This window comes from Gordionus sp. m RMFG-2023, chromosome 3 (assembly GCF_954871325.1).
Source record: "Gordionus sp. m RMFG-2023 chromosome 3, tfGorSpeb1-WG-v2, whole genome shotgun sequence".
In the NCBI taxonomy this organism is placed as follows: Eukaryota; Metazoa; Nematomorpha; class Gordioida; order Chordodea; family Parachordodidae; genus Gordionus; species Gordionus sp. m RMFG-2023.
Window position 1 is genome coordinate 43,400,045 of NC_088777.1, and position 25,572 is coordinate 43,425,616.

General features: G+C 26.8%; 1 protein-coding gene across 1 annotated transcript; it reads right to left on the reverse strand.

Annotated features, from left to right (window-relative positions):
• Window positions 1–477: 477 nt before the first annotated feature.
• Window positions 478–23,588, reverse strand: LOC135927459 (voltage-dependent calcium channel subunit alpha-2/delta-3-like). Its single transcript, XM_065463450.1, has 26 exons — window positions 23,479–23,588; window positions 23,356–23,437; window positions 23,200–23,310; window positions 23,097–23,156; window positions 22,894–23,053; window positions 22,722–22,853; window positions 16,682–16,742; window positions 15,650–15,800; window positions 14,136–14,210; window positions 13,969–14,058; window positions 13,154–13,264; window positions 13,010–13,088; window positions 12,701–12,750; window positions 12,541–12,624; window positions 12,416–12,475; window positions 11,967–12,023; window positions 11,797–11,877; window positions 10,786–10,860; window positions 10,439–10,609; window positions 6,670–6,991; window positions 6,083–6,247; window positions 5,528–5,787; window positions 4,968–5,177; window positions 4,687–4,835; window positions 1,682–2,168; window positions 478–1,380 (listed from the first exon to the last, which is right to left on the reverse strand). Exons 1-26 carry the CDS (start codon window positions 23,586–23,588, stop codon window positions 739–741), a joined length of 4,035 nt encoding a protein of 1,344 aa, XP_065319522.1. The 3' UTR covers window positions 478–738.
• Between the last annotated feature and the right edge of the window lie 1,984 nt (window positions 23,589–25,572).

Here is a 25,572-nt window from a genome sequence, read left to right on the forward strand (position 1 = left end):
CAAACTAGAGAACACATACCGCCTGCTTTCAATCGGATAAAATTTTCAAATAAAAAAATAGATTTTTTTTCAATAAGCTAACGTAGCTTACTTTTATTTTTTTTAAATTTCGAAAGTTTGTGAATTTAATTTTTTGATATTTTGGACACAGCTAATAAAAAATGAAATTTAGAATAAACTATTGACTAACCTATAGATATGAGGGATTTGATTTTATATTTTTATAAAGTTGACAGATCATTAGTGACCGAAACCATAGCAGGTCTCTAACAATAAATTGATTTAAAATGATAAAATCGGAAGGATGCAAAAAAAGAGTTTTCGTAAACTTTATTATATAAAATAGTTGCGAAATTTATTTAAAAATAAAAAAAAATATATAATTAATATTATTTGTATAAGCAAAATAAATAAATTATCTATTCTGATGAAATAAAATATTATTTGCACATGATTAGTATTAAAAATTTGACATATAAAAAATCTCAAAAATAAATTTTTTAAAAAAAGAAATTGCACTTTTTATACTTATTATGCGATGGAGTCCTAGAAGATTATATTTAAATTTCTTAACTAAAAATGATCTAAAATTTTTTTGGTATTCTTATTTGACGCAGAACTTTATAATTCTAAAACAATAAATATCAGGGTTAATGTCAAAAGATATAAAAAAAAATTAATTATGTCAAGTTTATGTTCAAAGATTTAAGTAATATCAGGACTTAGCCTAAAAGGATATTATAATAATATAATCCAAATAATAAGAATTGTGAGATATTTTAGTCGATGCGTGTAATAAAAATTAGAGACGGCGGAACCGCAAGCGTCGTCTTTTTCTAAAATATTATGGGAATAACAAGTCGTAGGGCGGCGTCGGTAAGCGTGCATTTTGATTCCGTGGCATTTGTTCCTCCTTCGCTTCTTGTGAGGTATATCTTTTTTACCATCGGAATGACTAGACGAGGTATCAGAATTTTCCGATTCCTTAATAATATCGTCGCTCTCCTCGTCGTAGCTCCCATCAAAATTATCGTCCAAAACTTCCTGGTGCATGAGGGATATCGACTTAGGTTGGAAGTTAAAGGTTAAATCGTCGCAAAGGGTACATATGTCTTGGACACCTTGATATGGTTCTTTGGCATTGCCGGACAAGGAGGATTGCGTGCTGGTCCCTTTCCTGCCTTTAGGCTTGATTCCATCGTGGCCTCCAGCTTCAAAAAATCCAGATTTTGCCTTCCTAACTACCACCAAGAGGAGATTGGTAAAAGGAACAAGGCTAACCGTGTAGGGTTTTCCGCAAAACCTTAATCGATCGTATTTCGTTGGAATGGACGAATAAGCAGCGCTCCCGCCACAGTTTGATATCGAAGAGACGGGGCCCTGGATTAGTTTAGAGATGTATAAAATTTTAATTTGTAAAATATCGAGAAAAACAAAATCTTTAAATAATTAAATAAAAGCATTTCTGATAAAATTCCTTCTTTTCTTTTCTTTTTCTCAAATTGAAATGAGAATGAAAAAACTATTCAAAAATTAAATGTTTAATCAATTCTACTCAATATAAATTTTAAATTTGGTATTTTTATATCATTCATAACTATATATATATTATTTTATTTTTTTTAAAATTATTATTGATTGAATATTTAAAAGATTATAAAAGTATTTATTTTATTATAACCTCGGTGGCCAACAACTGCGTGTTCAAGATGAACAGATTGAACCTCTTCACGCATTGATGAGGAGGTCTAAACTCTTTTATATCGTGTTCGTACTCTGGTTCGTCTTCTTCCATGTCATTAATATTGGGGTTTTTTGGTAGGAATGGAATATTCGAGTTATTGGAATAGGTGCTAATAATACTGGCAGATTTTACAAGATCAATGGAAGATACGTAAAAATTGATGTAAAAAATGTACAAAATGGATGCGGTTATGTGTTTTAAATTCGCTATTATGTTGCTTATCAACGTCACAGTAACCTTCGCGTAGGGTTTTAATGGGGAAGAATACATTTGCATCAAGTTGAGTAAATATTTGAAGCATAATAGCAAAACTTTAAAAATATGCGCGCATATTTGAAGATAATTCATGTTAAAATTTTTGAAAGATGAACTGAATACCGAAACTTTTGTTTCACACATAGCTTGAAAGTCGAATAAGTTGACTCTAAATATATTTAAAAAATTAATTTTTTTATTTTTATTTGTGAATAATTTTACTTAAAAAACGATTTCGTTTTAAAAATAAAATACAACATAAACGATATCAAAATGAAATATATTTTTTTTAAAAAAATAATATATATAAAAATAAAAAAAATATATATGGTGAATTCCATATCAAATCACAACCAAAAAAAGTCGATTCTCAACCCGACCCTCTTCAATTTTTCTTAAATTTTGCATAATGGTAGTATAAACTATAACTAAGAAAAAAATGAAATTTTACCTCCCAACAAGGTTTACTCGCTAAGATATGGGCGTTTAAAGCGCGGAAAAATAGTACATTTTTGACAAAATGTGCCTCATTTATTTTCAAATATCTCGAGAAATAATTAAGTTAGAAAAATAATTTAAATTTTATTATGTAGCTTAATAATAGTTCTTTAATATGACATAAAAATAAATATGATATAAATTTGATGAATGTCCAAAACCGGATGTATAAAACCGGAAATGGCCATAGAAAAAAAAAGGTATTTTTTTTTTTCGAAATTTTTTTTCCGTAGATAGATATAACACTGCTTTATATTTGTGCCAAATCCTAGCCTGGGATGAAAAAGGGTCTAGGAGTTATGACTCTTTATATGGCTTAAATTGATCAAAAATATCTTCATTTAATGAATACTTATGATATAATGTTTTTTTTTAAATTATGTCTAAATGATAGGCCCTAACTTTTTTTTATTTTTAATTGTTAACATGTTGTGACTGAAAATTACTTGACAAAATAATTCTAAACCAATTTATAACTTTATTTTTCTGAAATGCATAATTACATATAATATAATAATTCATAATTATGTTTACAATATATCATATATTAAATTATCTAAAGAATTGGTATAAATTTTGACTTTAATTTTATTTTCATCAAGGGGAATATAAGCATGGTATTTTTGTGTTCCCGGAATTCTTTTTGCTCTCAAAAATCTGCTTTCTAGATGATTTTCCATATTATTGTATTCATTATTGCTTACAAAAATGTAATTTACTCCATGTATATTATTTGTTGCAAAGTCGAATAAATCCATTGGTGTCAAAATATGGTTTTGATATGGCAGTTGCAAACTAGCTCGAGCTGCTAGCCGTTTTGTAATACCTCCTAAACTGTCGCACGGACTTATTCCATGAGCTGTAGCAAAAAAATGCCACTCGGCCTTTATACCAAAATCACATTCATGATTATAGAGATTTATGAAATTTTTTTTATTTTTATATTGGATTACGGCCCCAATCAGAAAAATAATAAATTTTGGTCAATATATCAAATCTTTCTTTTAAAAATAAGATCATTTTAGTTTGAAATAAATAAAAGGCACAGGCATTGTGCTTTAAGCAATCTGATATCACCACTAAACTTATATGTTTTATAGTGTTTTTGTATATATACAAATTTTATATTAAAAACATTAAAAAGAACTTAAAAAATGATACATCACCCTAAAGAGGTGTGAATGGTTAGGAAATAGAAACGGTTTCGAGAGAAGTGTGCTGACGAAGGTTTTATTTAATTATAAATAATTTTACGTGCCATTTGGAACTTAAAATTTTTTTTTAAATAAAAAAAGGTATGAAATCTAGAGCGGTTATATAAAAACCGGTAGAGGGATTTTTAACTTAAATGAAATTTTAATTTTAAACACAATTTTTAATTTTTTGGGTCATGTAGTTCAATTTTTTGGGGTTCACTTTAAATAAATGATGTATATATTTATAAGAGATCAACGCGACCCGTCAACCGCGAGTCAGGATAATTTAATAAAAATTAAAACGGGTCGGCCAATTTGTGCTTTAAAAGTCTTCTGGCCGAGCGAGACAATTTATACATAAAGTATCAAAAAATATCAAGGAGTGCCTCGTAAATATCTGATTTTTCTTAAAATATTTATAGGTTAGCTAGGGCATTAAAATTTTGATATATTTTTTTCTGAATTTCAGGTGAATACTTTGATTTTGGATAAATACCATTTGAAAAAGAATATGTCAATTTATTTGTATTTTTAGAGTTGTCTAACTAAACTACTATAAAATAAATAATATAGTAAAGTCACAAAAGATTTAACAATTTATTTATGAAATGCACAATATTGATACAAACGTAATTGATTTATAAAACGGTTATTGAAATATATAGCCATAGAGAAAAGATATAAGAACCTTAATTGACATAGGGAAAAAATTAGATAGATGTGGTTGGCCGGAAATTTACAAAAAAGAGCCGTCACGGAGTTTTTGTAAGATTTTATAGAGCGAGTCTGACTTCGTAAAATTTTTACGGGCAGAACAGAGCAAATTTAGTAAAAAATGATAAAGGGCTATTTAAACTATACGGGGGGGGGCATGGCAAAAATTTTTATTCATGAGCGGAAAGCGGCAAACCTCTAATTTATATCATACAATGTTTTCTTGCTTTTTAGCCAATCTAATATTTTAATCATATCATTCAATATAATTAAATTAACTTTTTATAGACATGGTTCGACAATGATAACATTATCTTTCCATCAACTTGTCCAAAAAACTTTCCTATATGCCGTGGGTTATTTGCTGATGACAGTATCACGTAGGCATGGTCATCTAACAGGTAACAAATTGTCCCCTCCACAAAACACTATTTTACAATAATATAAAATTAATTAATAAGTTTTTAACAGGTTTTAATATTTTTTTATCAATACATCTAACTTTTTAGAAAAAAATAAATCCGTAAATAAAATTCATAATAATGTTTATTTAGGTATACATCTATAGTAGAGGTGTTGTAGAAAACTCTAGCTAAATTATCCAATTTCATCCTCAAACCTACAACAGCGGCCGTAGCGCTCTGACTTTCGTCTTTATTTTTTATTACAACTGGACTACTAGCCATAATCGATATACCCGGATAATATGAACCCTTTTTGGTGCGCTTGTGAAGAGAATTATTGGAAGCAAAGGATGAAATCAAGTTTCCCTGTATTAATTGATGTTAAAACAAATACATATTTTACCTGATGATTCCCCCCTTAAAAAAATAGGCCTCCAAACAAGGTCCTAATCAAAATTAGCAAGAAAAAAGAAAATCTAAAGGATGGAGATAAAATTTCCCAGTTGAAACCTATCCCAAAGGGTGAAGAAAAACAAATTTACCATCCTGAAGATTTTACTAACCATTTTAACCGGACCGATTTGGCTGACAAAATATCTAGATTTCAATCAGCCGACCACTTTTTTGAAAATATTTTAGTGTTTTGGAGTGATCAGAACCGGTCCGGTTGAATTTCACTACCGTATTCGCAATAATTAAGGGCTAAACGATGTTACAATATCTAAATCAGGGAGAGTGGAATGATTGGCATTCGAATAGGTTTCGTCGTAATCTTCCTCCAAAATTTGAAGTGCAAAGCTATAATCGGGGAAATTGTTATGATCGACGGAAAAGACAAATTTGTTGGGCCCTATAGCATCAGCGCGTTTGTAATACAAATCTTCCAGAGTTTTCACATGTTTATCGATAAAATTGAGATTGTTTTTAGAGGTGGTTGAGGAAGACGTAGTAAATTTTTCGGTTTCTTGTGATTGGTCTTTTATTGTTATCAGCGTATTAAATTCGAAAAATAAATAAATCTTACAAGTTTTAAAAATAATTTCTTATGTAATTGTTTATTAAGATAATTATACTAAAAAATTATCCCTTTTCAAGAAAATTTAAGGAAGTAACATTGGGAATCAAATGACATGACATTTATATTGTCAAAGAATATTTGGTATGTTAAACTATTTTTTGATGTAACATAACAACACTAATAGTTGGCCAATGGTAATCGTAAATACAAAGAATATTATTTTATTCAATTGAAAGAGAAAGTAATCACTAACCTTTTGAACCAATTTCATAAAACCGAGTTAAACCAGACCGCGTTCCGATCAACACAATCTCGATGCCATGTGAATTAGAATAAGCGTTAGTGGTGTACCAATCGTTTAAGATAGATGTGGTTACTTTTGCATCAAATGCCAGACTGAGTATCAATTCTTTATCACCTGATGAATAAACAATAATTTTAAATGTAAATAGAGATATAGTGAGCAGTTCAAATCTCAAGGCCTCTTTAGGTGGAATTTGGATTAATAAAAAGATTTAAAACAAATCATATATGAGATTTTTGACTAAGGAGGTTATAACCGTGGCGTAATTATGATTTTATTTTAGAGGAAAGAAAGAAAAAAGGAATGGGTTAAAATTTTCTAAAAAAATTAAGAGTTAAATTCTCCCCTTCGGTTTATTGACCCTCACCCCACGCCCTACCGCTTTAAATAAGGCAATGTAACTGACAGTACGTTTCGCACTTTGAATTGTGCCTGTCCTCAACCCGAGCTTTAGGAAGAATTAATGTCGAGAAGAAAAATATATGTCCCCTTCCCCCTTATAGCTTTTAGCGCAGATATATAGTATATGAAATTACAATTTCCGGTGTAGGCTCGATAGTCGTCCTGGAACTTTTCCTGACTTTGAGACGACTGACTAGCTTGGGCCATCTTGAGAAAATGTATGATACGATCCCTATCGTTCAGCTTATTTTCCTCGTGCGGTAACCGGCAGTAGACCCAGTCGGGTACAACTTTCCATAGAGACCCACCGAAATCTCTCTCGATATCTATTTCGGGGATCTCCAACATTCCTTTGACAGTATGAAGACCATAATCGGGCAAGGCTATGCCTAAACTAAAGGGAGTTCTCAGCAGGGTAGTAAAGAAATAATGATTCGTTCTGAGTTCGATTCTCCTCTGAGGTCATGATTAATTTCGCGTATTTCGTTATAAAATAAATAAATAAAATTAATTGAGATATAAATTTATTAAAGTTTATAAACGTTAGCGTTACCATAAGCCTTATATTGTAAACTGAAATTTGTCATATTAGCACTTATTTAATAATATGTACACTTGTCAAAAAAATTAAAGGAATTATTATGATTGATGAAACTGAATCCTAGTAAACTCCGAATGGATTCATAATTATACAAAACCATAGACTTAATAAGTAATAAAATAACCCGTCTAATTTAAAAACATTGTTTTATTTTCTATTTTTTTAAATTTTACAAATAAACATTTCTAAAAAAAACGTTCATTGACAAAAATTGAACGCGCTCACGTTCAAGTTCACTTTCAAAAAAGAGGGACGCGTTCACGTTCATGAACCCTTCAAAATTATGATAAATTTTTTTTAAAATTTTTTAATATAAATAAATGTCTTATATTTATTAACACAATATTAGCCATGTTAAAAAATAATATAGTTTTATTTTAATATAATTATAAATTCAAAATAATATATCAAATAAAAAGATATTTTTATTTATAAAAAATTTTTCTTATTAATTTTAATAACAATATTTTTCAAAATTATCATCTGATAGACAAGAACGCTTGGCAGTTAATACGGCATATGCTATACTAAAAACGCGCTCAAGGGTAGAGGTGATTGCGGTATTATACTTAATAAATAACTCTTTTAACGTGGGGAATTTACTAAAAACATTTATTGTTTTGTTATTTGCTTCAAAAAATTGAGATAAGTTATCCTCCTCCAATCCATTCTCCACTTCCTCGACAAAAAAAAGGATATCTCGAAATTAACAGTTCTTGCATTATCATTTCTAGTATTTTCTAAGCATTTTTTTTAATAACGCTATAAGTTTATTTTTAATAGGTGAGTTCTGTGGAAGTTTTATCCATGCCCATTGAAACTTGAATAGTGGATATATAATCGAAGAAAGAACATATTGATCTTCATATATATGTTCAAATCTTTAAAAAAAATAAAATATATGTAATTAATTGGGAGTGATAGGTTTAATACCTTTTATTAATCCCATTTAATACGGCGTCTATCAATGGTTGACCATATTTGAGGCCACTAAATTTTTTTAATTTTAAAATAACTATCGTTATTGTTGGGATCAAATATCCCAAATGCATTTTTTCTTCAAATTTAATGATTTTACTTAGTTATATTATATTATATAAAATAATTAATATTAAAAATGTCGTTTTAAATTGGAACCTGAAGATTTTGACAATATAGTACTTTTTGGGCACATTTTACACTTAGGCATTGAATTAGTTCCTTCAATATAGGATGTTACTGTAAAACATTTATCATATTTGGCCATGGCAATGTTAATTCATCTGATTTTTAATTTTCAGAATCAGATGATTATGATAAAATAATAATATTCATGCTTATGCTAATCTATTAAATTAAAATATAAACAATAATATTCAAATTAATAAACTATGTGTTAAAAAAATTGAAATGTGAAAATACGCAGCCGATTAAAAAATATAAATAATACTTTTTTAAAAAAAATTCGGAAATATTAAACTTTTCAAATAAATAAAAATAAAAAGTATTTTTTAAATTGAACGAACGTTAAATTCGAACGCGTTCGTCATAAAAAAGGAACGTGTTCACACTCAAAGTTCGTCAAAAATAAAAGGAACGCTGTTCATCATTTTATTCAAAAAAACGAACTTCGTTCATGTGAATGCGTTTACAACACTGCTCTGATGGATGAGATGGGGGGGGGGGGTTTCATGCCCTAAACATAAGTGAATTAAACATTCTTAAATTAAATATTTTTACGCAAAAATGTCATTAATCTGTCCAAATAACATGTTGGCCATAAAATAAATGATGTAAATATCCTAATAGATTGGCGATGCATTCATTAAATGCATATTAAAGTGTCCATCACATAAGAGGTGGCTGTAGCGCCACTTACATGTCGCTTTAAATGACATTTATGTGCATTAATATAAAAATTAATAAGGACGATTTGTCGAAGTGTAAACCATTCTATGTGTGGACATTTTTAATTAATGAAATGCCAATCTAATAGTATATATATATATATGTACATAGTTGCATAAAATATAAATTCGTTATTTTTAAACTCAGGGTTTCGGTGTTTTATGCCTGTCAAGGCCTAAAACGAATTATTTGTTATTCGAAATCCAATTCGATTCGAAATTTCGAATAGAATATGAATGATGAGGAAAACAATTCATCGAATAGTAAACCTTTTATTATTCGAAATTATTCGTATTATTTCAAATTATTGAAGATTATTTATAAATATTAGTAATTTTTCGTTAAAATTTATTTTGTCGTTAACATTCGTAAATCGTAAGTAAATAATAAAAAAGATTCTGTATTCTATTTTGATGTTTATAAAATGGGATCATTGTACATTTTTTGAAAATTTTAATAAAATTTGAATATTAGATTGAGGAAATAATTTAGATATTTTTATAAGCAATTCTAATTCTAAAAATCGGGTGTTTTGACCAATTTGTTTGGATAACGTTATATGAAATCATTGGGTTTTATTTCGTTTATTTTCTGTAAATTTTGATATACCAATGACAATTAGTTTAGAGAATCCTTAAAAGCGTCATTTTAAAACATCCACATCTGTTTACAATTTTATTTACTTTTTATAAGCTTTAGAAAAATTTTCGAATTGAATCGAATAATAAATTATTAGAATCGTACTGATACGAATAACGCAATTATTCGATTCGATTCGTTTTTTTGTAGGCCTAATGTCAAATAATTACGATTATATATATTTCTTTAAATAAAATAGAAAACTAAATGAATATTATTGTTTTAAAAAAAATTTCTATAAAATGCTAGTCGTTCAGAAATAATTAACAAAAATTAGTTCCCGATACAAATGTGTTCTGTTTAAATTATAATTAGTTCAAAGGGGTGGGGATAAAGAAATTTCCAAATATACGGTCGATCTTTTCAATTTGATACCAGTGGCCGATATCCCCCAAAACGATAATTAACCCTCATCATTTAAAAAAAAAAATCCACAAGCTATGAATTTATATATTTTTTTTAAAAAAATCTCTTTAAAGATTTTTAAATCGATAAGAAAGTAAGAAACAAATAAAGGCGCTTTTAGTTTTTTTTTCTTTTTTCTATTTCTTTTAAATTTTTAAAAATTTCATAAATTTACAAAATAAATGATATTATTGATGAATTATATATTCTCTTTTTATTAACCCCTACAACTACTATCTCTAATAATATTTTTCTTAATATCAGATATCGGCCGGTAGCGTATTTGGCATCTCTATGTCGCTGGTAATTTCTTAATTTTTTTTGTAAATTTTATTTAATTTCTCTTTTTTTTAAAAAATAACATACAATACCATAAGGTCAAAAGGCATTTTAACGTCCATCGTAAAATTTGCGGTTTTTTGGTCTAACATTTCTTTCCTAAGCTTCATGTTGTAACTGCGCCCATGAGGATTTTCTTGTTCGGAAAATTCGACCTCGGATAAATCCACGCTATTATAGTTAGGTTTGATATTTTTTCCATACTTTTTTTTTAAATTAAAAAAATTCATTGTTTAATTAAATCAACAAAAAATATGCTTTAAAAAACGTTATAAGAGAACCAACAATAAAACAAATACTGTCAACAAAAAAACAAATGCAGTTTTTTTAAAACCGAAAGAAAAAACGGGTGGGAAAAAAGATTTTAAGTGATTTTTACCATGGGTCTTAAATCAGGATGAAACAGAATATAGCCATTGTTCGTAATCGCGAAAGGAAACCCATTTGGTCCTAACTATATTAAGAATATTATAATATACTCTATGCGTCGTATGGGATTTCAAAATCCAAATGGGGATCAGGTATTTATCAATTTTTAATCATTTATCGATGGGAGCTATACCCCCCCCCCCGGCTGCTTGGTTGTAATCATTAGGGATATTATAACAATCGGATGCCTTTTCTGATATCAATCCTTTTACGTGATTACAACCCGGTCGAGGAGACGGTGATTATATTTTAAACCCAGACCATAAGGAACGTTTTAAACCTCAATTAGGAGCGAGAAGTCGTTGTCACTCCCCCACCGCATTGAGATTGAAGGTAGGATTTTGGAATTTTTAAATTTGAAAAGTCTGATATTTTTACTAGAACATTTACTCAAGTATGTGAATAGAAATAGAGTAAACCTACCCTATAAATTTTTGGATATTTTCGAGCATGAAACATTAATATAAATTCAATTTTAAAAGAGTACTTCAAAATTTTACCTTCAAATTTGTTAGAAATTCCTAAGGGGTAAAAGGTATAACTTAATCTATAGTTTTTTACATGAAATAAATTTTCAATAAAATCAGAATTTTGAAATTTCAAAAAAAAAACGGTAAATAAATTCCGAATGTCTATGGATTCCGTGAACCCCCACAACCCCTCATTCATATTAGCGTGAATTCGCGGCGAATTATAAAAAATACGGATTTTGTATTCTCGGTCACGAATTCGCGCTAACTGTGAATGCGGGGTAATACATATTATTATATTTATTAACGTAATATCAGTAAAGTCGTAAAAATTTATAAAATTTTTATTTTAAAGTGGGGAAAAGGATTAAAAACATGATCGGTAAAATTGAAAAATGTTAATCATGACTTTTATAAATAAGAGGAGCTCTTGAGGCCACTGCATATTTAATATAATTAAATAATTTTATATGAGCACATCGTAAATAAACCTTGTATTGCGGAGTCAATTTTATGAGTTCCTCGATGGGAACGTCGGTTCCCATCACACCTAAAAGATTGCCTTCTCCGTACTATAAAATAGTTTTTTAATAGTTAATGCCACATTTACAAAAGAAAAATAAATTATGATTGATATTTTAATATTCAATACATATAATACCGAGGCGTTTTTTCTATCAAAAACGGGTTGGGCTACTGACGTCATTAATCTAATCGTCTTAGTTAAATAATAAAAAAATATTTAAAATACACAGTTTTGTAATATTAGGGATTAAATTTAAATTATAGTTTGGATAAATTGCTCTATTTTTATTTCCCCTCCCCCCCCCCTTTTTAGCCAACTAAAAAAATGGCTAAAACTAGATCTTTTTTAGGGAAAATAGTTCAACTGTGAAGAAAGCGGAAGTATATTAACTCGCGTTCCAGTGTTTAGCAGATTATTTCGGCATGCGTCTAAAGATCTAACCGAATTAGCCATTTTTTAGAAATTACCCAACTATGCTTAGGACGAATAGGATTATAGGCAAATTTATTATAGATTTTTATGCACATATTTATAACTCAAAAAAAAATAATTAAAAAAATGAATTAAAATCAAGGAAAATTTACATCCATATCACTGTCCATTTCTTCCTCCAAAAGGTTCAACCAATTTTTAGTTTTTGGATCCTTAAATGTATAAATTAGTAAAATTAAAACAATACATATTTAATTTATTTTAATAATTAATGTACCGCTTTCGTGTGATAAATTCCTGTCCAAATTGTGACGTGTTCTTGCTCTATAACCATTGGACGACTAATAACTTTAATATATTCCTTTTATTTAAAAAATAATAATATTATTTTTGAAGTAATCCATTGGTATTTACAAAAAAAAATGTCTATATTATACTTGAACATTTTCTTGAACATCTGCCAGGGTAGCGATGTGAGAAAAACGGCCTAGAATATATGATATTTAAAAAGTGTTCATAAAACACTATAAAATATTTGTAATTTTAAGGTAAAATTTGATCAAAAACCCTGTGTGAACATTTCCAAATAAATATTTATTTAAAAAATCTTAAAAGATCATGTTTAGAAGATCATTTCAAACACTGTTTAAAGTTAATAAAATGTCTCATAAAATGTTTTTTTAAAAAAATCATAAAATTGCTTTTCCAATCGCTGTTTGATATTTGAAAGAAGAAAAAAAAATAACCTTTATTATTGCAAGACATCCATCGCAATTGGCCATTATCGGTAGCTTCCCTCCCAATCAGATACGTAAAAATGCGTACCTATTTTATGTTTAATTATTACAAAAATTTATATTAAGAAAGATAATATTTTTAAAAAATTAAACGCGTTTATTAGGGTTATACTCCACGAATAAATTTTCGTACGTTTCCGGTGCGCCATCTGTGATGATCATGATGGCTTGGTTACAATTTGTTCCTCTATTCTGTTCTCTGGTCTAATAATAAAAAAAAATGGTTGAAATAAATGAATATAAATATATTCAAAAATTGTTTTTTTTCAAATGATTCAAACTGTACCTAAAATCATTTATATATAAAAATCAATTTTATAAAAAAAAGATATTGTGTCATCTGGACCAAGAAGATTCATATGGAGGGATTCTTTTAAATGTAAAATGGGGATTCCTAAAATGACAAGATTTTAATTCTTGTATCAAAATAAACCAAAAACTAAGTTTAGAAACCAGAACCGAGTAATTACCTAGAAAAAAAATTGAAAATCTATTTTTAAAAAAAATGCGGTTCTATATTCTTGAGGGCCTTCGGTTTAGTAATTATTTCCTTAAATTCATTTATAAATTTACGGGCTTTAAAAATGGTAATAATTTATTTGATAATTTATTTTAAATCAAAAAAAATTTAAAAATATCCTTTTCAACCAGAGTTAAAAAAAAATTTTGAGACTTGAAAAATTTTTATTTAAAAAAATAATTTTGCTATTTTTAGGTAAAATTTGATCAAAAATCTCGTGCAAACAAACTTTTTGATAATTTTTTATATAGTATTTATGTTTTGTTCTGTGATCAGAACCTTAAAAAAATTCAATAACATAGCCTAAAATCTAAATGGTTTCTAATCTCTGGATTAGAGAACCTTATTAATACTATAGTTAATTGAAGAAATGGAGAATTTTTTTTACAGAATTTAAGAGTTCAAACGCTTTGATTAAAGCTACATCGAATCGCGCTATCTCTTTGGTGTATACGTTTTCCAATTGCTCTTTAATTCTCTATAATATATATGTATAAAGAAAAATTATTAGTTAAGTATTATATAAAACAAAGCCATATTATAACATATATTTACATTTTTGTTATCCTCGTTTCCCTGAACTAAGGTATTATTGAAGCAGCCTTCAACGAAAATAGATTCTCCGGTAAACTGCAGGAAAGGATGAAAAAAGAATGAATTTTTATAGTATAGTATAAAACATAAAACTGAGACAAGCACACTAGTAAAAAAAATCCGGTTGGGGGTTGCAGGAAAAATCATTATATGATAAAACATTTAAGCATTCATTCGTTTAAATATTTTCAGATATTTAGCTAGCGATTTATTGATCATGTATTCACATCTTATATTTCTTATTTTCTTAAAAAACGCGTATTTCTCAAAAGTTAAATTTTTTTTCCGTTCTATTGTTTCTTTATTCGAATAAATATAACTAATATATTATATTATAAAAAGGGAAAGACATAGCGAATTACTTTTTTTAGTGATATTGTTAAAAATAACGATTTGGGTTGTAAAAACGGCCCTATTAAGATTTTATCCAAAATTATATTATGTGAGCCTGGAGGTTTTAATCATATATAGGAGAAGTTTGAACCTAAATTTGCCTAATCTCAAGGCTTACATGATATTAATTTGGCTAAATTCCTTATCGACCACTTTTAAAAATATCCAACTCGGGCTTTTTATCAACATTACTTTAGACTTAAATCCAAAATATCAAAAAATACGCGCAAACTTTTGAAACTTTATATTTTTTTAAATATAAAAATAAACATATCCAAAATATAATTCTAAAATTTAACATAACGATTTCATTTAAATTTTAAAACTTTAGAATTTTTTAAAAAAGATTCTGGACTTAAAAAAAAGAAGTCATTTTATATTTTGGTTACAAATGAATATTCTTTTATTTTTTTTTGTGGTAAATAAAAAAAATTATATCAAAATAATTTTTAAAGTAGTATTAAAAATTAATATTAATTTATTGTTTTCTTCTATTATATATAAATATATATTATTAAAATGGTTTAATAAAAATCTTATGCCTCAATAGCGAAAGTAATTTTGTGGATATATATATCGCCATCAAATTGTGTGCTACAAAATCATTACCCTATTTTCGATTTTCCCTTTAAAACTATTTACAAAATAAAATGGCCAAAATTATTTAAAAGAGCCAACGTGTAGTAGAAAAAATATATAAATAAATCCGGGAAGATTCTTTGCTAATCTATGAATTTTTCATTACAGTATTTATTTTAAGACAAAATGATACATATAAAAAGTGGAAATTAAAGTGTTAAGGAAAATAGAGTTATTTATGATAAATACAAGTGGGGAAATTTGTATTTCTTTCGGTCTACAACATGCTAAGATAATAGCCATTTTTCATTTTTTAAAAAAACAACAACTCCTAGTGCAGCACCAGCAGAGAGAATAATTATTAATTTCCTTCTAAAAATTAAAAATACGAGGGTAAGTTATAGTGAAAATAGTTTAGAAAAGTATTAAATTATAAGCTAATTATACGAATATTTAGCATTTGTACAATAATAAATAAATAAAATATATGTCCGACCGTATACCTGTAAGACATTGAAAAAATCATCGTCACTCAGTGTGTTCATTATAGTTTCGATAGTAAGTTTCGCGATTTCGATTCTTAAACCGGTCATGCTTCCCGATCCGTCTAACAAGATGACTAGATCTTTTGGCGATGTAGCTGCTTGTATATACCTTCAGTTTTTTTTAAAATAAAAACACATGAAACAAAACTTTTGATATTAAATTTATATTATTATTATAATCAACCCTTAGTTATTAATTTAAATTTTTTTTATAAATTGATAAAAATATACAAATAAATAGAATTTGTAGGACATTAATTTCTGGAACGCTATTATTTATATAAAAATTTATCTTTTTCCTTCCTATCTTTCGGAAGGTTTTCTTTAATAAGTAAAATGCTCGATTACCCTTAATATAACTTTAGGATAATTTTCTCTTCTTATTAACCTATAATAAAGTCAGACACCATACTGTCCTGTCCTAATTTATCTTATCATTATTAATTCAAAAATATAAGAAGAAAAAAAAATACTTTGCAGATCATCTACTCATGATTTTTTAATTAACGACCAAGATCCTTTTTTTTATTTATCATATAATTTCAACCAATAACTTTAAAATTCTTCCTAACATCTTAATAGCAGCACAATTCCTATGATTTTCTATTCATAATCTTTTCCCTTTCCTTACTAGTACATAAAATACAAGGTAGCATTAACTTTTCTACATTTATAATGATTAGATGACTTTCTATCTTCAATACTCAACAAAGATCTAAACATTTTGAAAAGTCAATAAACACCGTTTAATTTAACAGTAACACACGTGATAGGAGCAAATAAAAAGCGCGCGTCACCTGTTGAGTTTTTCCATTCTTCACTTCCGCATAAAATAACCACCCTATTTTTACTGAACCTCACCCAATATCAAACAATTCTCATAAACCACTATGGTACTTTTTAAATCTTTTAAATATTTATCTATATTTATATTTATTAAAAAACGCAAGATTTATATTTAAAATAAAGGAAAGTATATTGTTATTATACCAATCTTTAACGCGGCAATCGTATAAATCAATATTCGATTTATCAAGTTCCCATTTTATACCTAAAAAATGAAAAATTAAATATCATTAAATTATTACTATATTTTTAGCCGGCTAAAAAAAATCGGATAAACAAAGTTTTTAGATAAAATTCTTTGGGTTCTTCTTAAAAAGATAGCAGTTCAAATTTGGGAAAAACTAATATAATTATAACGCCTTAATTTTATCTTCGACAAGTGCCTGAATATTGAGCCGAATTAACCGATATTTAGCCATTACTCAACTATAGTACTTGGACCGAAAAACAATATTTTTTTTGGCCCCTTTCGAAAAACAGTAAAAAATAATAATTTATTATGAGTAAAATAAAACTCTGGTTATATGTTGTGTCTGATATAAACCAAGCCAATTCCAATATTGTCACTATCGGTATAGGCTGATACTTTCCATTTTGACCGATTTTTATTTTAAAAATTTAATCTATATCAAACCAGAATAAAAAAATTTCTAAATTGATAAGAAAGAAAAAGGGGGCTTCCCAGGATCATAATTATATTTAATGTCAAATTATAATTATACCAATACGAGATTTCGAAAAGATATTAAAACTTTTGGATTCTCAATTATTTAAATTTCTATTCGTCTATTTACAATTACATGACCTATCATATTTAACAGGTTATTAATAAAACTGATTAAATATTATTTATTTTTAAAAAAAAAACCATTTATAATATATCCCACCCCTTAACCCATATCTCTCAAACCCTTAATTAATCCTATCCCATACATTCTAAACCTTTAAATCCTACTCCTTACTTCAGATACTTGTTCAAATTTAAATATATCACATCCAATTAAAAAAAATTCCTTGTGTTTGAGCCTAGTTTTGTTAAACGGCTCGATTTTTAAAAACGGCATACCCAATATTTAAGCCAACAAATAAATTAAGCAAGCTTTTTTTGTTAATAGATGATCAAGCCATTCTACTATCTAAAAGCAAAAATCTCCAGGCTTGCATTATATTTTTGACTAAAATATCGGGTTAGCCTTTTTTTTTAAAATAGAAGCCGTTTCCCAACACTAGTTGAGTCATTATCAAACTATTGCTAAATCGATTTAACAAATTAAGACATTTTTTTAAAAAAATTAAAAAAGAAAAAAAAAATTATTTTATTTTTGAAAAGGCGAGGATTTTTTCCGATAATTTAAATCCTTTAAAATAAAATCAAAATATTTTTTTTTATTATATATTTTTAGAAAATATAAATATGATCGATTTTAATTTTTGAAAAAAAAAATTGGTTAAATTAAAAGATTTTTTTTAACACTTGGTCACGTGACACTTGATCTCGCATCATAATAGGAGAGCGGGTTGGGTAAAGAAGAAAAATTTTTAGCCAAAAAATGTACCGCTAAAAAAGGGATGGTTTTAATTTGACCTAACCCTACCCCTTATATTTCTTAGTAACTCCACTCCTGGTCATTGAGTAAATCTATTATAAAAACTAATTTTGATTTTATAATTTTTTTGTTAAGACTTTATGAATACGGAAAATTTATTAAACGGCTATATTTAAATAGAGGTGTTCTAGCAAAAAAAATTGAACAATATTTTAAATTTAATATTAAATGCATTTATTTAATATTGTTTCCGACTCAATAATAATACGTTTACCTGGCAATTCTTTCGCTAGGACATATCTTAATAAAATAAAATATCAGACTTTGGAGCTAAAACCTAAAAACGCAAAACTAAGAATAAGATAGGGAATCTCCCATTTAAAATTTTCAGGAAGTAGAGACCTTCATATGCGCCGACCCGCAGGAATGTCATATTTACTAAAGGGCTTGAGTTTTTTTTAATGGACTTGGGCCTAGAATTATTAAATTTAAATTTTACTTATTTAAGACAGTTGCTACTTTAAAGAAACATATTTTTTTTCTTCTAATAATAATAAAATGATTGCCTAAATGCACTTCATTATTGTTTATTTTTATTAAAAACAAGAAATTCATTTTTTTGAATATGGGTTTGGACCAGGCTTGGAATTTTTTTTTAATATTAGATATGGGCCGGCCTGGAGCTAAAAAAAATTTTATTGCAGGCCTGAACCGGGCTTGGGCAAAACTTAAGGCCCATTAAGGTTTCTAGCTAGATTCCTTAAAAATAACTATACAACTATTTTTATTAAAGATTGGCGCCACCCAGGCGGGGAAAAAAATTTATGGCTGAGCCGGACAAATTGTTCAAAATATTTTTACGGGCGGGCAAGTTTTAAAGATGTTTCCTTAAAACTGATAATAGGGTAAATTTAAGCCGTTTGCCTTTATAAAAAATTATTCAGGCCATGGCCGGAAACTTCTAGGAAATATTATTAAAAGCGGGGGGCAGAAAAACCTGGCATAAAATTTTTACATGTCAGTTGGGGCCGATCCCTACTACTCAGATGCGTAGTCAGGAATTTTCTACACGGGGAATAATTTTTTTATATTGAAATGACTTTTTCTGGAGCATTAAAAATTTATTAGAACTAAACTTATATAAAACTTATTAGAATTAATCATATTATAAAAAAAAATGATTTCGAAAACAAATAATAAAATATTGGAAAATACAACATATTTAAGAACGTATATAATATTGTTAAAAGATATTATAGCTATTAAAGTGTAAATCACAGTAAAATATAGAGTAATATATTATATGATGATTTAAAAAGTTAATCAAAATATTGTTCATAAATGAAAATTTATCTTCTTTGAGATTGCCCCAATTTTTCCATCATTTTTTCTATGTTGGGGATTGGATCTCGATGTATATTAAGTAAAGCTAGTCCATTCAATCAATTTTAAGATGTACCTTTGAGATAAATATCAATCCTTGTAATGTAGAAAAGGTCCTTTCATTTGTGCTTGTTCTAATTGGTATTGTTTCCAAAATATACAATACAACACTAAACTAAGGGTTATAATATTTTAAGGTCAATAATTTTTATTATTTTTAATTGTGCAAGTATATATCCATCCAATCCAATAGGTAAGTAATTAAAGGGGAAAAGATAATTTTTTGCCTCAATAAAGCTCAGCAAACACCTCCGAACTTCGATTCAAATTGGGTCTGGCTTGACCAGAGCTTAAAAATTTAACAAATAGGTCAAGATTAGAGCTTATTTTTTTAAAGGAATAAAATCGGGCGCGGGCCATTAAAAGAAATAACATATATTCTTTTAAAAAATATAAAATGATCTTTCGTTAAGATAAAATGATAATCAGAATTTCTCTAGAATTAATTAAAAGCACACCAAAAAAAATCATATTAATATTTATTCTGTGATTAGAAAAAAATTATATCGCAAAAATTCAAAATTCTTGCCATATGGCACCGGTTTCCCCTAATCAAGAAAATATTCGTGTTCGAATAAACTATCGTGCCTATAGTGATAACGCACTGACAAATCGCTAAAACGTCCTGGATAAAAGGTATTTAAGCCTCAATTTTGGAAGAAATAAAAAAAAATTATTATATTTTTTTAAAGGAATTTTAAGCAATTTTTACAAATGCTATGTCGACTGATAAAACGGATATCAGATATCTGCAAGGCTCAGCCCGCCTATAGCCAAGTCAGCGGATCTGGCTAAAAAATTGAGCCAAGCAACTTGGGTAAAATATCTTTTGGGCCGAGCCATTTGATCAACACCACCTTGTAAAATGCCCTAACTCTTGTATTCTATCATATATTACACTAAATTTACAATGTGAGATACTCCTCTTGATATTTGGGACCCAATAAATACGCCGCATTGTGTAATGTGTATTTATATCTTTTTTTCAAGCATATTTTTAATTTTTTTCTTCTTAATATTTTTTAGAGTATTTGACCGAATCAGGTAAAATACTCCTTTGGTAAATTGACTGAATTTGACCGGCCAATACTATGCCTTAAATATTACCATAAATAATCGCTTTATTTCATTTTTGAATATATACTGTAATAACAGATTTATGTTCCGAAATATTTTATTCCGCAATTTTTCTTTTTTATAGATTTTTATTGCCAAATCTTTCACCCGGTAATTGATTTTCCCTACAATTTTTTTTCCCCGTGTTCCCGCGATTCGATAAAGTGGCAAGTGATATAATACATGATTAGATAGGAAATTTATAAATTTTTTTTTTAAAAAAAGTGAAAAATAAAGGTATACGTATTTTATATAATATTTCATTTTTTTTAAAAACTAAAACTTTTATTAGTTATACACTTTTCGAATAGGATATTAGTGTCTCCTTTTAATATAAAAAAGTCAATAAATGCCTTTTCGTTAAAATAATATATTTCTAAACCTCAATAAGATGAAAACTAATTAAGTTTTAACCAACATAGAAGGGATTATCTTCTTTGAATACGAAAGCTAATTTATGGCTAATTATAAAATTACATTAAAATAGAGTTGTTTTTTTTATATTTAAATTTAAAGATATTTACATTTATTTAATCTTGATAAAAATAAGTATAAAAGAGAAAGCCTATTAAAAAAATAAAATGAATAATTTCCAAAAAAAGCAACATATTTCTAGGGCTTAGAGCAGGGACTTCTAAACCCACCTAAGCCAATGATGATTTTACACCCTCCATCCTTCTTTTTAAAATCCTACCCAAATCCAAACTACCTCCCTGTCTCCATCTAATTTTATTCAAATGACGATAGCGTTGTCATAACTGATCTGATCTCACACACTTTCCCTTTTTTGGAATAAGGAAAACAAGATTGTATACAGGGGTTCAAACCAAACCTGAACCTGGTAAAGAAAATCCGGGCTTTTGGGAAAAAATTTGAAGCTGAACCGAACCTGAACCCCGTTTATAAAATTTTCAAAACCCTGAACCGAACCCAGGAATTTTATTTGAACCCGAGTTCAACCGGGTTCAGTGTATTGTTTAAATTAATATAAGATATTTGTATAATTGTAAATATAAATATTAATAATTTACTTGACATTTTATAATATTTTCAAAATTTCCAATTAAGTGAAATGTTAATAAATTTTAAACAACTAAATTCATTTACTCCATTTTTAAATTTTTTTAAATTTATTCTCAAAGATTCCTATAATCTTTAACTTATTCTCAAAGATTATTAATTAGTGGCAAATGAAAGTGAACAAATCAAAGTAAAAATTATTATATTGGATATTGTTAATTTGAAGAAATACGTAAAAATAAAATTTTTTAAATCTATACATGACTATGCTTTGTATTTTTAACTATATTTTGCTTATAAATAAAATAAAAAATTTATTTTTTATACCAAATTTATGTCTAATTTTCTAATTATGATTTAAATATAGAATATTTTTTTATCAATTCAAAAATTCCTAAACCTTAACTGAACCCGGAACTAAACCCAAGTTCAAAAATCTTTCCCTGAACCAACCCTGAACCAAACACATTTATTTTTTTAACCTTAGAACCCGAACCGAACCAGGGCAAAAATTTTGCTGGGTTCGCATCCCTGATAGTATATGTATCTCAACTGATTTAAATCTTGATTATTTTTTTAAAACCAATTAAATCAATAAAATATATATTTAGTAAAACCCATAAAATTAGGGATGAAATTTCTTCATTGTTAAATCTGTGTAGTGACTTAAATTTTCATAAAAAAATAGCAATTTATTATATCATAGTAATAGTAATAGAAAATAAATATTATGCCAGAACATGGTTGAGATATCAATCGATGATTTAAAATTTTAATAAATATTTTTAAATCTAAAAATTAGGATTGTATCTTTAATTTTATGATAAATAAATTTTGACAAAAATTTTATTATAAGTATTTATGAGTGGCACTATATTTATTATAGATTAGGGGGAATAACATTAATGGGAAATAAATACTTATATATTTTTCATCAATAAGATAAGCATTGGGTGGGCAAGGGTGTTGTAGAACTAAAGTAATAAATATTTTAAAATACATTCATATTTGATAGATTATTTTAAAAAATTTTTAGAGTTCTGTTTTAATATTTTTACCTGGAAACATTCTAAAAAAGCCTGTTTCACTGCCAAAATATTGCCATATCAATGTTCTGTCTCTATTATAGTTATCAAAAAAAACTTTGTTCAGTTTATCTGACCATGCAATATTATTGAGCACCTCAATATCTTTTTTAAAATAATAAATAATATAAGGAAATAATCAAACCTTCATTATATACATTTGTTGGTACATGTATAGTGCTATATGTTAAGTTAATTGGAATATTATCAAATTGTTCATGTGGTTTAAATATCATGGTCATTTTTCCTTCAACATTTTGAACCGAGTTTGCATCCAAAACTTCTTTTGCATTATAATATGAAATCTAAAATGATATTATACAATAAATAATAAATATAAATCAATACATTAATATTTGAATCATTAATGTGTTCCTTATAAGCTTCTTCTGCTGTATCTACTAATCGCTATATAAAAATATAATGCTCATAATCAACATATAATGTTCACTTTAACAGTTTCAACTTTTGATTGTAACATAACTTCAATACGATTTGCCATAGTTTGAACAACATCTAATCCATCCAGTTTAATAACAGTTGCACCATTGTCCATAAAATTCTGCACATATACACATATATATTAAAGATAAAATAACATTTGAACTTTGGTTATTTTTTCTAAAGCAGTAGCTTTTGCAGAGATATCATATATATTTTCACCAAATTTTTCAGCCCATTCTTGAACTCTTAAATATTTTAATTAGCTATTAAGCAAACTTTAACTTACAATATAGGCTTAATCGTTTGAGTTATGATATATAATTTATTGCTATAAAGTATAAATATAATTAGGCATTTTATAATATTAGAATGGCAAAATTTCTTGATAAATAGCATTAGAAACCATATGGTATAAAAGAATACCTTCTACAAATACATCTATAGAGTGCTAAATCCTGACCACTACAAGAGAGTATGATTTCCATTCCACGATCAATATTTAATTTTGTCAAAAAATTAATTTTAATTATAGTAAAATCTGGTGGTATAGGTAAGGATTATCAATTAATGAATCAGGACTTAACATGCATTCCATTTTAAAAATATTTTAATATTTCATTTATCATTGTTTATTACATTGTTGTTTAAACTTATTAAATCATTCCTTTTAAATTAGAAAGCAGGATCAGATTTAACTGCGTTTGGCCAGCAGAAACAACTGGTGCGAAAAAAAATGGAGCCCAGTATAAAGTGTTTGTTAGAAAAATAAAAAACTGTGTCCTATGTCGGCTTAATATTTAATAGCCGGTTTTAACCAGCTTTTATATATCGGCGAATAGCTAAAAATGTAAGAAGAAATTAAGATTTTAAGCATAACACTCATTTAATTTAAATAACATTGTACAGTTTTAATAAAATTAATATGGGAACTCGTAAGGTCAGTTTTTCTTGATTACTTATTGAATATTTTATAGATATATTTTGCATAAATAATGCAATCATATAAAATATAAATTACTAATATATTTTATTTATTTGATATCTTTCTTGTGAATCAGCATAGAGCATAGTTTAGCATTAATAATTCATGAAAATTATTTCCTCTACTTTAAGCAGTGACGAAATTCTTAAATAAACTTAATATAATCTTTAGAATATGTTATAAACAATGATATAAGAGACAAATCTGACTTCGTTTAAAAAATATATATAATTTTTGTCACGTTAAAAATAATTAAAGAAGAATTACTATTATTTTTACTAAGTTATAAATTCTATTATTTTTACGATTAAAAAAATTACTATTATTTTTATTACATTAAAAATTTACTAATATATTTACTACGTTAAAAAAAATATAATGAGGTAAGCAAATTTAATATTGCTTATTTTTCTTAATAAATAAAGCGAAAATCATGCGAATGTATTGTGTAATTTTACGTTTAAAAAGTAAGCATTGGGAAAGTAAATAATAAAATGCTTATGAGTATATGATAGAGATATGGTGATTGATGTTGGAGAGTGTTGTGTATTTTTTAAAATGAATAATGTTATTTTTATTATTATTATGTTTGAAGGAAAAAGGAAAAAAAAGAGTGATTTGAATTAAAAAATATTGGATTTAATTGTAAATTAAATAAAAGAATTATATTTTTATACGAAAGTTTTGAATTTATTTTAAATTGAATAAAAAATTATTGTTTTTGTATGAAGAATTATTCTATTGGAATTCCGCCCGAGGAACCATAAATTCCACATTTTATTTCATTCTAACTAAAATATATAATGATATATAAAAGAGAAAAATATTCTATATTATATTTTTTAATTTTTTTTTTTATTTTTTAAATATTTTTTTTTTAAAGCAATAATTATTGTTTAATAATTCTAATTATATTATTGAAAATTTATTTAAGTTGTATAAAAATATCATATAAAGCTTTTTTATCTAAAAAATAATTCAAATGCAAATCTCATATATTATGAGCATATAATTTAGATAAATATATATTATAATGTAAAGGAATTTATAAATCTTTGCTTAGCCATTACGGCCATCAATTATAGACAATACCATTGTTGCACAAAATTATTTTAAGCAAGTAAATTTATTTAAAATTTTGTAAAATTAATGAATAAATTATAAGCTTAATGTAAAATTTTTTTTTTTAATTTTAAATCTATTTTTGATTTCAATTGAAAAAAACTTATTAAAAAATTTAAAATCTAGTAAAAACTTTTATAATTCCATATTTGATCAAGTCATTCTAAGTTTTTATATTGTTTAATGATTTAAGTTATGAAAATGGAAAGTGAATTAGAATTTATAATATTAATATATATATGAGGTATTGTTATGAATGAAACTTAAAGCCAAAGA

Coding starts and splice junctions, on each gene's coding strand:
- LOC135927459 (XM_065463450.1), bottom strand. CDS start 23,588: ATGCTATTTATCAAGAAATTTTGCCATTCTAATATTATAAAATGCCTA. Junction 16,743..22,721: donor CTTTTTTAGAATGTTTCCAG/GTAAAAATATTA, acceptor TTCATTTTTTAG/GTATAAAATGGGAACTTGAT. Junction 12,024..12,415: donor AAATGGACAGTGATATGGAT/GTAAATTTTCCT, acceptor TATTTAACTAAG/ACGATTAGATTAATGACGTC.